The 17250-nt window shown below is 40.4% G+C and overlaps 2 protein-coding genes across 8 annotated transcripts in view; one reads left to right on the top strand and one right to left on the bottom strand.

Annotated features, from left to right (window-relative positions):
• Nucleotides 1-3697, top strand: part of SUMF1 (sulfatase modifying factor 1) — an 81158-nt gene extending 77461 nt beyond the window's left edge. For 5 of the 7 annotated variants that reach the window (XM_043552290.1, XM_037903842.2, XM_037903841.2 and 2 more), the window contains one exon: nt 1229-3697. In XM_043552290.1, the coding sequence (XP_043408225.1) occupies nt 1229-1339 (111 nt within the window). In that variant the 3' untranslated portion in view covers nt 1340-3697. The remainder of the gene's footprint in view (nt 1-1228) is intronic. The other 2 variants (XR_006292513.1, XM_043552289.1) reach the window with 2 other exon arrangements.
• A 4317-nt stretch (nt 3698-8014) lies between these two features.
• On the bottom strand, nt 8015-16914 carry LOC102942170 (histone-lysine N-methyltransferase SETMAR). Its single transcript, XM_037904934.2, has 3 exons — nt 16761-16914; nt 10318-12000; nt 8015-10110 (listed from the first exon to the last, which is right to left on the bottom strand). Exons 1-2 carry the CDS (start codon nt 16854-16856, stop codon nt 11182-11184), a joined length of 915 nt encoding a protein of 304 aa, XP_037760862.1. The 5' UTR covers nt 16857-16914; the 3' UTR covers nt 8015-10110; nt 10318-11181.
• Nucleotides 16915-17250: the final 336 nt, after the last annotated feature.

The following is a 17250-nucleotide window of genomic DNA, read 5'->3' as shown; positions in this document are numbered from 1 at the left end:
AATAACAGTGCTTTTAATCTTCAGAGTAGTTTACAAACTTTCCTTCATTTTCAGTACATCCGAGGTAGGTAATTGTTCCCGCTGTACCTCTTGCTGCATTTGTAACAGAGTCAGTTATTACAGAGTCAATTTATTAGTTCCCTGTCCTGAAGAACTTCAACAAAATATACAAAGATGGGGGCGGGAGGGGGGGCAGGAAGGGAGGTGGAGTGGGATTAAGTGTAACCAAGTGTGCAAATAACTGTCAGGTTTCAGAGTAGCAGCCGTGTTAGTCTGTATCTGCAAAAAAAAAAAAAACAAAAAAACAAAACAAAAAAAAACAGGAGTACTTGTGGCACCTTAGAGACTAACAAATTTATTTGAGCATAAGCTTTCGTGAGCTACAGCTTGCTTCATCCGATGCATTGAATGGAACGTATAGTAGGAAGATATATATATCTTAATTAGCCTCTTACAGAATGTAAGAGGCTAATTAATAAAGATGTGCTATTATCAGCAGGAGAAAAAAAACTTTTGTATTGATAATCAAGATGGCCCACTTAGTTGACAAGAAGGTGTGAGGATACTTAACATGTGGAAATAGATTCAATATGTGTAATGACCCAGCCACTCCCAATCTCCGTTCAAACCCAAGTTAATAGTGTCCAGTTTGCATATTAATTCAAGCTCAGCAGTTTCTCTTTGGAGTCTGTTTTTGTGTATTACACATACTGAATCTATTTCCTTAAGTATCCTCACACCTTCTTGTCAACTGTCAAAATGGGCCATCTTGATTATCACTACAGAAGTTTTTTTTCTCCTGCTGATAATAGCTCATCTTAATTAATTAGCCTCTTACAGTTTGTATGGCAAATTCCACCTTCTCTGTATGTATATATATATATCTTCTTACTATATGTTCCATTCAATGCATCCGATGAAGTGGGCTGTAGCCCACGAAAGCTTACGCTGTAATAAATTTGTTAGTCTCTAAGGTGCCACAAGTACTCCTGGTTTTTTTGCAAATAACTGTCAGAATTTCTCCTTGAGTTTCATCTCTTCCATCCAATAGGCTTTTCCAACTTTTCCCCATCAGCCTGGTGCTTGACTGTGATCTTTGCCAGTCAGTAGCAAACATCAGCAATTGAAATGCTCTGGGATATTAGTCTAACCAGCCCTTACTTATGTAGACATAGAGACAAGCTGTAATATGCACTTAAGTGACTTCTTTTTTCTTCTCACCTTCTAGTCCTATTGCTACAGGTATCGCTGTGCAGCCCGCAGTCAAAACACTCCTGATAGTTCTGCTTCAAACCTGGGATTCCGTTGTGCGGCAGACACTCTGCCAGCTTTACCGTGACAGAACTTGTTGGTGCTCTGAAGCCACAAGGGACTAAAAATTTCACTCCAGGACGAGGAGTTTTGTGGAGCTCCAGCCTGCTGAGATGTTCTGCAGTTACCAGTCTCTAGTGAGACAAAACAAGATATCCAGCTAATTAAAAAAGACCGCGTTGGAGAAAATCACCTTCCAAAATAAGTCAATGCTAATCAGAGACATTTAGTTCTATAACTAATCTTTGGGTTGAATTCCCATCTCAACTGTGCAGGTGGAAACATGGAGTTCATGCTATTAATTTAATTAGAAATATTCCAGATTTACACCAGCATAAAACGAACCAGAACTTTCCTGACTGCATTTTGAGAAGGATATTTTGTTTCCGATACTATTTTTCTCTCCTTTAGAGAAGATACTCTTCAGTACTGAGTAAGTATTTTATGATAGATTTACCTAAGTGATCCAAAACCCTCAAGTAGGCTTTACATACTTTGGGAGGAGTTAAAGGAAAATCTGAGCTTTTGTAGCATGGTATTTACTTGTTACATCCTGAGTAATATAGGAAACATATTGTCAAGTATAACTGAGGGTCACGGATGGAAGAAAAACATTCCACATTAACTATTACCCTATATTAGCAATTGGCTATGCTTTTGTGTATTTAGGCTACCTACAAATGTGTAGGTAGCCTACATTTGTAAAAATGTAGTGTAGCTCTTGTTGCCGTTGCACGTGAACATTGTGTTCAGAAAGGACCCTTGCCCAGGTGAGCAGTAATTTTCTCCCTTTTTAGAAAGTGGCAGCTTTTATTAGAATAGGGATGATAGTCCCACAAAGGAATGAGCATTATTTCCCTTACACTGGAAACTTGTAGCAATAGAAACACACCGGAGATTTCCTTTAACGTCTATCTAACATTGTGTAGATTTATTTTGGGGGTTGTAAGTTATTTATTCAAACTAGTGGTTTCAAAATTTTCTTTGCCAGTGAATGGCTCTTCTTGTATGAAAGCTTGCATGAAAAGACAGGAAATTTGAACTGAATGGAAAGTTTCTCATGGGCTTCATTGGGAAAACCTTGAGGTTGTCCTTAGATAAATTTCAAAATGTATTGAAAAGCTCAGTGATAGCTAAATGTAGTTGTGGCTGGTAAATTAACTCAATCATCTTGGGCTTTTCATGTTAAAATACACTTGAATCTTTCTTCTCTAATGTGCTTCACTCTTACCAGCACAGTGCTGCTGACTCTGGGGCCCAGTCTTAGGGGCAGATGAAAAAGTTTCCGTGTCAACCACTTACTCTTTATTCTAACTTTAATCTAATCAAGAAATTTTCTGTTTGCTAAATATTAAGAAGAAGCTCCTAACCTGAATGTGCCAATCCCTTAGGCATGGGTTCTATTCCCAGCTGTTCCACAGTGATCTAGGACAAGTCCTGTGCCTCGGTCTCCCCATCTATACAAAGGTGCATAAGAGTGATTCCCATTTTAAAGTGCTTTGAGATCTATGAATACAATGGGGTAAGTGAGTTTGTAATAGCAATATTTTGTATTCATATTATTCGCTTGTTTCCAGCACTTCTTGCCTATAACTTTGATAGGTAGGTGTTAAAAGACAAAGACATTAGTTGCTAACTTCTGCCCTGGGATAGTGAGTTTCCCACCGAATGGAAAGCCACTGCAGAGGTTTATTCCTATAGGAGTGACCGTGCAGTTCACCCACCCCAGACCCCATTGGCACAGGAACTAAAGTTACACTTACACTGAATTTTAGTCTATCGTGTAAGCCATTAAAGTATAAACATTTGCCAATGCCAAGTGTTAAAACATATCACGTAATCATAGGAAAAAGCTGGTATCTCAAGCCACTGTTCGGGAACTATTGGGAAAGACTGACCAGTTGTATATACTAAACACAGTGCTCAGAATAGTGCATCCACTGAAACAAATGGAGAGAAATGCTGTCCATCTTAGTTTAAACTTCCTTCGCCATCATAGGGACATGTCTGCCTTTGTGGAAGGGAGTATGCTTTCATGAAAATTCTTTGAGTTATTGTCATTGTTGAACACTGCTTATTTATATATAATATTAAAAAAGTGTCTGGTTCTGAAGCTTTGAAAAATCATAGGAATTTTTGTCTCTAAATGGCAGCTTCAGAATGCTTGTTTAGAAGTGGGGCATGTCTGTCAAGATTTACTGTCCCCTGAGTGACATAGGTGTGAACTTCCTTCTGCTGGTCTTTCATTCTGATGGTTTAACTTGTTTGTTTCATATGTACAGCATTAGCTTGAACTAGTTCCACCTTTTTTTTTTTTTTTTTAACATTTTTACAGCAATCGATCAGAACTTTGATAAAATGATTAAACTGAACATTCTGTAAACAACTGAGGTTTTTGTGTTACTATTCATCTCACTTCACTCTTCAGCATCTGCGAAGCATGTGGTTTGTCACTGGGCAAATTAGATATCCCTCTACCAGTGGTCAGAGAAACAAGGTAAACTTCCTTCCCCTTTATTCTACCAAAAGAGAACAATGCCATATTTAAAACTTTTTTATGCTGGAAGATGGAAAATGGGAAAACTTTCTTGGATTAAACAAATACCTTGACACAAATAATAGTTGAGAAGTTAAAAGTACAATATTAAGGCCTCTAATTTAAAACTAATAAAAAAAAAATAAGAAAATGGGTAGCATCCTCTAAAGGTATTATTATTTTTTCAGATCTCTCTAGCCCCCTCTATCCTGTTTACAGGTGACTTTTAAGGAAAAGTCTGGTGAACGATAGCTTGCTGTTTTCCAGTGGTGGTGCGCTAGTATTCACATCCTTAAGATTTAAAAATAAATGGAGGGGAGAAAACAACTTTTAAATTAATCTGTTGTAACTGAATTTCTCACATTGCTACACATACAGGCAATTGAAAGATGAACAGTACTGCACTCAGGGTTGGAATCTAAACTCTTGGCCTTTTGAGGTGTTTGGATTTGATCCATTATTAAAGTGAACATGGAACAGTGAATTGGCAGATCAGATTTTGTGGCGGGCCTAATCCTCGGAGGAACAGGCTCTGTTTGGACAGATTGATACAATTTATAACACAAAGTCTAAAATCTTACTTATTGGATATTTACTATTTGAAGATCTTATGTGCAATTCATAGGACAAGTCTGAAAACTCTGTAGCAGTTGTTAGTAGAGATGCAGCTGACGGAGAATGCACGTCAATCTTTTTTCAGTCTTCTTCTAGAGAGAGGTAGCATTCTAGTAGCCTTTATTCAATCAAGGAAGGCAGCTGCAGTACAGCAAAGATCTATGTTTTTGTCACTTAACACTTACTTGCCATGAAAGTGATTAGGACCAAATGACAATGTACTACTTTGATAGTGTTCTAGCAAATTCTTTAGTTTTGAAAGTACATATATCTTGAGTGTCTGGGTCACTCACCAGAAACAAAGATCAACTGGCCAGGACTAAAAGAAAAGAAATACATTACATGCAGATACAAGACTCACCCATGTCCTCTGGTTCAGTGGCAATAATGCAGATTTAATATGGATGTAATGCATTTTGAATTTACACTTTTCCAAGTACTCAGAGCCTTGCCAAATATATTCACAACAAGCGAATAACTGGAAGCAGTGCAATTGATCTTAAAAGCCCATCTAATCTTAGGGGATGGAAAAATACAGTGCTATGAGAATATTACAGAAGTTGTTTACAGTGAGGAATAGGAGGTAGATTGGACCTTCTTTTAATTTGGATATCCAAATATACCAGCTAAAAAGTGATAGGCATGATTCTGTTTTGGGAGAAAAAGACTTCTCTGCACCAAAAAGTAGAGCTTGAAGTCTTATCAAGTGCTGTGTTTTTTTAATATTTAGATGAAACCATATTACAGATGAGGATACAGAATCTGTGGAACTTCTCTTGAGATGTAGATTTCTCCTAAGAGAAATCCAAACCTTATTCAACTAATAGTTTAAGGTATTAATCACTGTTCAGAGAGTGCCAGTCATGAGCAAAACCATAAACTCAAAATCTAAGTACGGTGCTTTTAGGATTAACATACCTATAGAAATGACAAAAGTGAATCATTAGATATGATCTTCAATCTGTCTCTACCTTCTCCTGTAACTCTAATCACATGTAAAACCCACTTAAGTCATTCTCCACAACCACAGTTGGGAGACATGCTTATAGAATAGGGTGAGACTAAGGTGAAAATCCAGCAGTAAAGTGTATGTGAAGACAGTCCAGCAAAGAGCAATCAAATTCCCTTGGCCCTTCATCAGCATCAAGTAATGATTCAGTTCCAAAACAGAGTCCTCATCAGAAGAAAAATAAAGCATCACTGTTGGTTTATGGAAGTTGATGTATCTGTCCTCAGATAGGTAGCTTGTAGTACATGCTATATGCACAAATGTTATGAATATAGGCTGTCAAATTCTGGAGAGGAAACACAGCAAGGGCCAGTTGAGCGTGCCCAGAGCATTTAGTTTACTGCTTAATGTGTTAATGAATTATATCAAAGCCAAATCTACACCTTTCTACTTGAAGGTGGGGAAAACTCAAAACCAAATGCCTTCTGTTCTAAACATCCATGTCGCTGTTAATTTAATCTTGTTTAGGAATTAATACATCTGATAGCCAATCTGATCAAGGAGAGCATTCTATAATGTTGTCTATCTACATATTTTCCATAACTGCAGCTTTATACATCAATCCTTGATTAGTTCATATTACTTGACTGTTGGCTGACTGTGTACACACAGTTCCCCACAAAACAAAAAAGCTCTACTATGCTTACAAAGGCTTTTTTTTTTTTAAAATTGGGAAGTGGTCCCCTCCCAAAAAAGGATTATTAGCTAAAGTAATGGGATCTAATGCTGATAAGGAAAAACAATGGAGACATGTAACAAATAAAATGAAAGGACACTTCCTCTGTCTGCTATATCACATTTACTAAACTAGTGCTATGAAACAGGCAGTGGTTGCACTGTTATGATAAGATTAGGCAGCTCCTTAGTCTTTCCATTGTGGCACATGATTTTCCCAAACTTGTCCTGCCTAGTAAGACAGCAGTGTGCAAAAACAAAACACCCCCTGCCACACACACAATAAACACATGCCCACTGTCTGGGAATTATGGCAACACCCTTGTACGTTTTGTTTCATTGTCTTGTATGCAGCTAGCACAGTGGTTCTCAACTCTGGTCCACCACTTGTTCAGGGAAAGCCCCTGGCAGGCCGTAGCGTCCGCAAGTTTGGCCGATAGCGGCTCCAACTTTCTGCAGTCCCCATTGGCCTGGAGTGGCGAACCGCAGCCAGTGGGAGCCGCTATCGGCCGAACTTGCGGACGCTGCGGCCCGCCGGGGGCTTTCCCTGAACAAGCGGTGGACTAGAGTTGAGAACCACTGGGCTAGCCAGAGAGCCGGTAGTGGCTACTGAATGAGAAAAATTATCACATTTTTTTCCCATTTGTGCAGTGTTGCTTCTGTTTGGGGCCTGACTTCTGACTTATGGCAATAGTGTGCTCTTTGACAACACTTGAAGCCTTATGTTTGCAGATCCTTGGCTGAAAGGCACTTCAGAAATGCAAAAATACCTTCACTCAACTCATAGTTGAGGACAGAAGCTACATTCATGTCACTTACAGCTGTACTGATCAAACTTAAGATTTGGGGACTTTATTTTTAACATGGTTTAAAAGAAGTTGAAACAATGTAATACTAATAGGATCTTTTGGTCTTAGGCATTTGATTTTTTGAATCCTACCTTGTCTTGGATGGCTTCTGTGCATTACTCCAAAATTTGCATAAAAATTTAATCCTAGCACAAGATCTAATTGTCTTTCTTTGACAGAAGTGAAATTGTTGATGGGCTTTAGGGAGCGTGTGGGTTGTCAAAATGGGAAACTAAGGAAAGACTAGCACCTCAGTTACAGCAAGCAAAACCAAAGCTCTTCCCTTTCCAAGATGAGTGGATGAGATACTCCTTTTGCAAATTAACACCTGGAAAACAGTGAAGGTGTATTTTATCACTGGAGGTGCTATCTGGCCAACATCCTTCAGAAAAACAAGGGTCAAGTGAGTTGTAGCTCACAAAAGCTTATGCTCAAATAAATTTGTTAGTCTCTAAGGTGCCACAAGTACTCCTTTTCTTTTCGCAAATTAGAATGTGTATTTAAAGTAACTGTTTAGGTGCTGACTGCTCCAACAGGACAAATAGTATGATTGGAAATACATACTACTTACAAACTTAAAAGTACAATAGTGTCTCACTCAGCAGAATGGGACATAAAAACAAATAATTAAGCAGACACAGAACTATCTTTTAACAACATCCACCCTTAGTGTTCTTTCCTTGTTTGGCAGAAGTGGCCCCCTCACTGCTTGTTTCACAAATGTCCAGGACTTACAGGAACAGATTGTGAAGGGTGTTGTCACTGATCATCTTTTCCAGTTAGAAAAGCAGCAGCATGTGGAACTGGAACTAGTTTCATAGAATTGTATTCCTTATCCTACTGTGAAACGTTTGTATGGTGTGGAACCATTCATGCCATCCCCTTACTGCTGAAAAGCAAAATGCAAAGGTGCAATATTGCTTCTGAGGCACTGTGGTAAACAGTAGCCACCTTGCTGAAGGTTCTCCACCATTGCAATACTTTAGCTGCAATTACTCCGAAGTACCCAAATAAAGCAGATTTGTTTACAAATTTATTGGACAGACATGTATGTTTGAACACTTTGTGATATTTAATAGACCCAAGGTACAGTGAATTAAGATAACATGAGCTACTCAGTGAGTGAGCCACTTAGAGTACATATTGTATTACAGAAAGCATACATTGAAATAGTTTTTATAGACTGAATGGATTTTTCTGTGTTGTAAAATGCAGGTTTAGGTTTTTTTAAAAAAAATTATAATTAAATTTGATCTACTGGCAATTGACCCATCTATCCTGTTCTCAAAAACTGACTTTAATATATGTTGTACCACCTCACCACCCAACAGCACAAGACAAAACATTACAAATAAGCTAGTCCAGCAGCCAAAACTAAGCAGTGCATAGATGAATCTACTTGCCCTTCAAATTTTACCACAAAGGTAGTGTCGGTTTCCCAGTAGTATGATTTTGGGGGAAGGGTGGGGGATGGGACACTGGAAACTGGGGGCAGAAGATAGTGTAGGGGAGCACTAGATCTTTAAACTAGCCCAACTGAAACAGACTGGACTTAAAGCATGCTACAAAGAAAGACTGTATGGAATTACAGGAAAGGCGTGAGAGACCCTTTTCCTTTTCTAAACTAGGGTCTGTGAGTAGCTCTGCCCTGATTGGGGCCTACCTGCCGTGAAGGAACAAAGTATGGTCTTTTCTTGGGCTCTAAAACATCTTTCATGTTTTACATTTTCAACCCTTCCATCAGTCAAGATCAGTTTTAGGTAGGGGCAAGAGTGGTTCTTTTGTGCAGATGCCTCATGCATAAAAATGTTTATCTCAAAATTAAAGAAATAGATATAAGATGGAAATTGAATTGAAATATCCTGCTTCCTTACAATAAGATTCCTTCCGCCCCCAAAGAAAAATTAAGTGCTAAGTGATGGTGCGTTTCATCTCTTGAGGATAGGTGAGTTGGTTGCCACCCTTGCCGCACTTTACTTACTCAAGACACCAACAAATAGGAAGTTTCTCTTACGTACACCTCCACCATACACCACTGGCAGAAGCAATCATTTCTAAGGGAGAAAGAGGAGGTACTCTGACACCATCAGATGGTTATGGACTGATGACAATCAGTAACAGTGCTAGTGGATGGTTTTGGGACAGTCACTGGTCCACAACAACTGGCCTAAAACTAGCAACTTTCTTAACTCATACTGCTAAACATTTTGTATTTTTTAGTTGTAAAGTGTAGCCATTATTTTATGTATCTTTGAAACACCACTATCCCTCCTATCTGCAATGACAAAACTCTGCTTCCCTGTTCCTTATATCCCAAGGCAGAAAAACAATTTGGTTTGAGAGAAAAAACAGGCTAACAATAAAACATCTGACTGCATAAAAAATGCTTGAAAGGACTAATATAAAAAAAACAAAAACCCCTCTTCTCTGTGCCATCTGTTGAACAATGCAGAAACAGATGCTTGTTCGCAAAGGTGTTGTATATTAGCATCTACCACTTCAGTCTGTTTTGCCAGACACACAGGTCGTGTATTATACTACTCCACAAAGTGGAGTTTGGATTTTCTGCACACTCCCTCAGTTGTTTTGCCAACATCAGCTGGAAGCATCACTGAGGTGATGCATGCTATTTCGAAGGAATGACTATACATCTACATTGGTGCCCTCTTGTGGCTAACAGAGCCTATGCCTTGAGATGGAGCCAGTTCAGAAAAAGTTAGAATGATCACAGAGGAGGCCTGGGGTACAGAGTCAATTTCAGGGAACAGAGGAGAAAATGGAAAGTCAAGTGTTCATGGAACAGAATTAGCTCCCTAGCCAGTTACAGTCAACAGGGGTGAGCAGGAAGAGCGGGCAAAAGATGGGGAGGCGGGAATACATTTCACTTAATATTCTGTAAAAGCTGGTCATGAAATAGGAGGGGCTCAGCTACAGCGTTGGATAAAAGAAAGTGACTCCTAATTTTCAAACAGGTTCCAGAACAGGGAAGGCAATTCATGTTTTAAATAGTTTTAGTTTGCAGGAACTATTAATGGCACACAGTTTAACAAAAACGGGTGCCACCTTTGTAAATGCCACTGTTAATTTGCACTTGTCACCTTGATTTTTTTCCCTAGCTTTAATTCTTAAAAAGAAAAGGAGTACTTGTGGCACCTTAGAGACTAACAAATTTATTTGAGCATAAGCTTTCGTGAGCTGCATCCGATGAAGTGAGCTGTAGCTCACGAAAGCTTATGCTCAAATAAATTGATTAGTCTCTAAGGTGCCACAAGTACTCCTTTTCTTTTTGTGAATACAGAATAACACGGCTGCTACTCTGAAACCTTTAATTCTTAAGTGATTTTTTTTCCCGTATCTAACTCATCTCCCCAAATTCCCTCTTTTCTGCACCTACCATTCTAATTCAATCTGTTTCTATATACCTCACTGTCCACTGAAACAGGCCTTATATCAAAACCTTCAACTGCCCTTTGAGCTGTGGCAAGTTATCCTAAGCTTTCTTGTTTTAACAGAAAAAGGTTAGCTGTGGCAACAGGTCACCCATTTAGCTATCTCTTGCATCATCCACCTGGAATCAAGTTGAGAGTACAGGAGATTGTTCAGCAAGTTGTCAGGAACTCTAATGTCTTGGCTTTTGTCCAAGGCCAGCTCTAACAGTCAAAGCAGTAAAGCAGATTGCAATCTCCTCTCCTGAAAACAGCATTTTTCCCTTTTGCATATACTATCTAACATACTCACCCGCAGCACTTTACACCTGCCTTAGCTTCTGTTTATTTTGCACCATCAGTGCCTCTGCTCCGATTTCTCCTTCACCTATGTGTTAAGTATTAACCCTTACTGAGATGTAAAGTTATGGGTTCACTGTGTCCTGAGCATATGCCTCTAACTGTGTAAGATTATAGTGTACATAACAATTACTTCCCACACTTTGCCTATAGTCCTAATGAGTCACTTAACCTTTCGCTTGAAGCTAGGTGGAGTGGCATTTCCTATTTCCCCCTCCCACATCTTGCCATTATACTTCTGCCCTTGCTGTAGCTGTGTGTGTGTGTGTGTATGTACGTATGTGGGGAGGGGGACCTATGGTCATTTTTTTGGGTGGCAGCACAAAGGAATCTCATTCCATTTTTGTCTAGGCACATCTGACAATAGATGCTATATTCACCTATATCAATCTTTTTTAATCCCTATGCACAGCTGTTTCCTTGAGAAACTTTGCCAAAAGGTTGTTTGCCTGGTGTATAGCACAGAGAGCTGTCATATGGTAAAAAACCAACACATGATTTAGCACCACAGTAACAGGGTTTTTTCATTACATCATCTTCCTCCAACATTTCCTGCTCTCTTTTGATTAACGGTACATTAAGAAATCTTCCAGAATAATCATATGAAAGTTCTTCTCCAGCAGAGATAGCAGCAGCAGCAAAAAGTGCCAGTTTGGGCACCAGTGAGTCAATTCGGACAGGAACCATAAATAAATTTGGCTCGCAAGAATGGTTCAGGAACCTGCCAACATTTCCTATATTTATAGGATCAACAAATGTCTCTATTATCTGTCCATTATACAAGTGTTCCCTCACAGCTATAATATAGTTTGAATCCTCTGGTGTCTGTGCCTGTATTCTTCTACATGCCTCACGGAAGCATAGAACTTCACCAGCATATTCACACACAAATCTTCCTTTAGGTATGAACTCCAGTGTGCGGAGACCCCAACCCTTCTTAACAGTCTTGAACACCTCAAGTCTGAATTGTAAACCCCTCTGAATAACCCTGTTTTGACAGAACTCACCACAATGGCACATAGCATTGCATTCAAAAATAGGTCTAGCATAGTCCACTTCACCTCCTATGTTTTTGATGCATGAACTGTTATAGTTTTCACCATGGTGAAGACACGAACAAGTGGTGGCCACGCAGGAAGCAGTAAGACAATTACATCCTGGAAAAGTGATTTCAGAAGGGTCGGTGCCTTCTCCTGCTCCCGCCACGTGCTCTGGGCTGTACTGCAAAGAGATGACACATTAAAATCATTTTGATAACTATACTCCCCTTCACAGAGACAAACACAACATTTCTCATGAAAATAAAGAGGCCAGATTTTCAAAAGACCTTGACCCCCAGGAGCTTCCAGTGAGAATAATGGATAGTGGGCACTTTTGAAAACCTGGCCCCCCCAAAAGCATATACTAATCAGCTCACTACAATATAACATTCTTGAGATCTGTGTCCTGGAAAGACAGGAAAAAACAAAAAAATAAGGTGCATTACAATTTAACATCTCCCAGGTGCCTAATAGTGATAACTGCCTTTCAAATAACCACTGTTCTTCAAGCATCTGGTATGTAAGTTAGTAACTCCTAGAATCTTTTGATATTTCATATTTACAGAGGGGAACTGTTTCAAAGTTTTGCCAATTTAAAGTTATAAACCAAAAGCTATCTTTATCTATACTGATTGTGATGATGGGTCTGTTGTGAAAGCAGAAATGTGTTTTAGTTTAGTTTCAGTACTCAGCTGCAACTGTGTAGTTCCTAACAATAGCATTACCAGTTACTGTATTTTTATGTCTTTTTTAAAAAGTGAACATGACATGAAAGAAGTAATTAACAGTGCTGGAGCTCTTAAGTCCTTGATCATGGATCAGATCCAGTGAATACACTGCCCCATCACTGTATCTCAACCCTGACCCAAGAGAACCCAGTCCTCTCAGAATAAGAAGGCAGTTCAGTCTCCATCATCTTTCATTTCTTGGCCTATCAGTAGGGCCCTACCAAATTCACAGTCTATAGTTGTCAATTTCACGGTCATAGGATTTTTAAAATTGTAAATTTCATGATTTCAGCAATTTAAATCTGATATTTCATGGTGGTGTAATTTTACTGGTCCTGACCCATGAAGGAGTTGTAGAGCAGGGTTGCGGTACTGCTACCCTTATTTCTGCACTGCTGCTGGCGGCCGCTCTGCCTTCAGAGCAATTGGAAAGCGGCGGCTGCTGGCCCGGAGTCCAGTTCTGAAGGCAAAGCCACTGCCAGCAGCAGCACAGAAGTAAGGATGGCATGGCATGGTATTGCCACCCTTACTTCTGCACTGCTGCCTGCAGAACTGGGCCCTCAGTCAGCAGCTGCCACTCTCCAGCCACCCATCTCTGAAGGCAGCTCAGAAGTAAGGGTAGTAGTACTGTGACCCCACCCCCCCTACAATAAACTTGTGACCCCCCTGCAATTCCCTTTTGGGTCAGGATCCCCAATTTGAGAAACTCTAGTCTCCCCTGTGAAATCTGTATAGAATAGGGTAAAAGCACACTACAGACCAGATTTCACAGTCCATGACGCATTTTTCATGGCCCGGAATTTGGTGGGGCCCTACCTATCAGATAAGACTGTCCACAGGGAGGCAATTGTGATGTAGACTTCTAAATGGATCCAGAAAAATCTCTTCCTGGATATATGCCAAAATCTGGAAACAAACAATTTTTTTTAAAAACATGAAGATGGGTGTCTAGGTGAATTAGCTAGGAGAGGCAGGGGTGGGCAATTAAAAACAGCTTTATATTTTTTCCATTCTAATTCTTATTTGCTAATTATGTAGATGAACTCTTTTGAGACCAGTTTTTAAAATGCAAATCCTAGTCCACGTGGATTTAAGGTGAATATGCAGAGTGCTACATTAATGATTTAATTCCTAAAACCAGCCCATTGGATAAACCAGAGATAAATTCTCACCCCCACCACAAAACTAATGCATCTAATTTTATCTAGAGTGCCCAGACATGAGTTAATTATTCTGAGCACAAAAGAATCCCTTAAAATAGAAAAGGCATACAATATGCTACTATTTATTTACATAATAGACAGAAAGACAAGCAGATGGTGATGTTAATTTCCTAGTTAATCTACATATATAAATCATTGTGAGACTGAGTAAATTAAACAGAGTATTACTGTTTTATCAAACACACACCTCTTAGGCCAATTTAAAAGCTCTATGAAAACAGTGTTTGACTTTGAAAATAATTTCTAGCCATCATTTTTATTTTTAATATAATCCAAAAAGCTTTACATTTTGAGATGGTAGATATCTTGTTACATTCAGACCCAGTTCTAGTGATTTTATTGTCACAAGAGGAAAGTCTGTTGCAGAGGCAGGTATCTAAGTGTTCAGAACTGTATATCGATGCATCTGCAGAGGACAAAAATGAGTTGGTGATTGCATTTCAACCTGGTTACCACTTAAGGAAGGGATTTGGTTTAGTTCAGACAACACAAAGCTGGAATTCATGCTTTCAAAATTATACAAATGCCCCTGGCAGGCCCAGATTCACATTAGAGTGAATATTCGTATGATGAAGGACGGTGATTGAAACTTCGCTAAATTTTGGAGTCAAAATATAGGTATTTATAACAAGATACTCCAGAGTCATGCTTGTTTTCTTTATAATGTTCCGTTTGAAGGAAGGCAGCATATTATACAGAAACCTAAAGTACATACTGTGATTAAAATGTTACAGTGGCCTGTTATGTTAAATTCTAGATACTCAGGAACATAACAGTTCATTCAGAGGTTTATTTTCCCTCAAGTAGGAGCTTGCTCAGCCACCTGTATTTAAACCAGAGCAAGTTCTGAATCTTTCTAACATTCACTTATCTTTGATACTCCCTTATACACTGACAAGAGAGTTTCCTATTTTCCTAAAATTTCACAAGCCCACATCATTTAATATTAATGTAATGTTTAGTCCAATATGTGGCTCCATTTTCATTAGGGGAATACAGGCTCTTAAATTCTGTTTTCCTATGAATGCACCACTTAATCAAAATCTAACTAGCCATACACCTCTGGGGAATTTGTTTGTAACTCTCTATAAATAGTTTAGAAAAGAGTTTGGATACATTAGGAGTTGGATCAGGCCTTAGTTAGAATGAGAAGTGACTGTTAACATTTCAAAACTTTCACATAATTTATTGTGTTAACCACCTCACACAGTGTGGCACTCTAAAGTGCCTGTCAAGTTCATTCTTTGATTCTGTTTTACTGAAGAAATAGCTATAATCCCTGCTAGCAATGCACTTGTTTTAATGGTTGGGATATAAATTAACCTATGGCAATATATTATTTCTGGAGACCAGCAGGTGAGATATGGCTTTAAAATTAAAATCTGTAAAAACTGTCAGCAAGGAAAAAGGAGGTAGTACAACTGAAAATGTTTTAGAGAGAAGAGCTTTTCCATTAAGATCTAGGATGCTTCCTTTAAAAAAAAAAAGTGCAAAATATAATTTTTAACCGGAGACCAGCTAAAATTAGTGCTTTCATTCCCCATTAATCTATAAAGAGATAGCAGCAAAAAGATGTACTAACGTTACTTTTTAAAAAGTAATGTTTGTTTCAACTATTTGCTTATTTACTGAGTCTTGCAGGTACAAGCTGTAAATCATGCTTTCTTGGGCTTTATCTTTTTTAAATGGCCAAGTGGCTGCTGGAAAGCAAAATAACGTAAATAAGTAAAAACACATCAGCAGGGCATCCAAATAGAGGATATTTTAAAATACATGTACTCAGCTATATTCTACCTATTTAAAAATATTTTAAAAAAATCTTTTTTGAACAGAAGTGGAAGAGCCAACCATGTTGGTGGGGTTTTATTTTTGCAAGTTACGGGAAATCAAACCATTTTATTCCTAAATCTAAAATGTTGGAGCCTGGCCCCAGAATATTACAAACACCAGGTGGGTGGGGTAATATCTTTTATTGGACAACTTCTTGAACTCAAGCTTCTTGAAGCTGTCCACTAAAAGAGATCATCTCACCCATCCTGTATCTCTAGACAAAAGTGAGGATTTTCTAAGCCCAGATTTGTTTCAGAAGGGGCACTTTAGAACGTTTACCAGTTTCGGGCCCCTATCCTACAATAATATGCACACAGTTTGCATAACTTCCAACTTATCTGTGTGTGTGTCTGTGTATATCTTCTTACTATATGTTCCATTCTGTGCAGCCGATGAAGTGGGCTGTAGCTCACGAAAGCTTATGCGCTAATAAATTTGTTAGTCTCTAAGGTGCCACAAGTCCTCCTGTTCTTTTTGCGGCTACAGACTAACACAGGCTGCTACTCTGAAACGGCAATCTGGGGGTGCAGTTTCAGGTTTGGGGCCAGCAATCAGAACTTCCTTTGCACCTATTAAAGATTTATGGCACACGGAAATGGTACCTGTTTGCAGAAGCCCCATTTTATACACGTCTTTCAACGTGACACGTGTATTTCCCTCTCCCCAGCCGGGGAACGCATGCATTTAATTTGATACCGTTTGAGGGCGTGTGCTGATTTCTTTCAGCACCAGCCGAACTTTCCCCGCAAGGAGAGGGCCCTTGGCTGAGGCCCCCGATTGCACTACAGCATAGACTGCAGACCGCCCGGCCCAAGGGGGACCGCCAATCCGAGTGTAACATTCGGGCAGGGCTCGCCGAGCCCCGAGCTCGTTTCTGCGAATTCAGACCGGACAGCGTGTGGCCAGACCAGCAGGGCCCTGCTCACCCCAGCCACGGATCCGAGCCCTGCACCCAGCGGGCGGGGCTCGTGGGCTCGGCCACAGGCGCCAGCAGCCCGGGCGGCCTCTGAACCGGCAGCGGCGCTGGAGGCGCGCTCGGCTCCCCGGGGGGCGGGGGTTGCCGCGGCCCGGGCCGACGCTCCTCGGTCTCTCCCTGGCGCGGCAGCGGCTTCCCGCCAGCTGCCGCTGCGTGATAGGCCGGAGCCGCCGCCGCCGCCTACCTGGAAGGGCGGGGGTTCCTCGGACGGCGGCCACAGCGACACGGGTAGGCTCTCCAGCCCCCGGCTCAGGTCCCGCTCCTGGGGAATCGCCTCCATGCTTCCCGCGGCCTAGGCCCGGCTGCTGTCGCCATGGCAACAAACCCCACTGCCCTCCCCTCGGATTGGCGCCCAAGCGGCATGTCCTTGTGTGATTGGCCGAGATGAAATGACTTCAAAGGCGGAGACCCGGAAGCGTGTGTTCTCTTAAAGGGACCACAGGTGGGGAGGCCGACCGTGGGAGAGGGTCTTTCTTTCTGACACACACAGGAAGAGATCGTTGTGTGCGTGTGTGAGACACGGACACCTCCACACATCTGATGGCATTGTGTGTGAGACACAGACATTCTCTCAGACACTGAGTGTGTGACAGAGGCACACACACAACGACGTGCACATCAGACAGACACAGACTCTCACAAACACAACGACATTGTGTGTGTCAGCCAGACAC

Source organism: Chelonia mydas, chromosome 7 (assembly GCF_015237465.2).
Source record: "Chelonia mydas isolate rCheMyd1 chromosome 7, rCheMyd1.pri.v2, whole genome shotgun sequence".
Lineage (NCBI taxonomy): Eukaryota > Metazoa > Chordata > Testudines > Cheloniidae > Chelonia > Chelonia mydas.
The sequence above is the reverse complement of the archived record's forward strand: the minus strand, read 5'-3'. Positions and strand labels throughout refer to the sequence as shown.

What these genes read in the sequence shown, in the direction of transcription:
- LOC102942170 (XM_037904934.2), bottom strand. Translation starts at nt 16,856, where the DNA reads ATGGAGGCGATTCCCCAGGAGCGGGACCTGAGCCGGGGGCTGGAGAGC. An exon ending in AGGAACCCCCGCCCTTCCAG is followed by an intron (nt 12,001 to 16,760) that starts GTAGGCGGCGGC and finishes ATCTCTTTGCAG; the next exon opens with TACAGCCCAGAGCACGTGGC.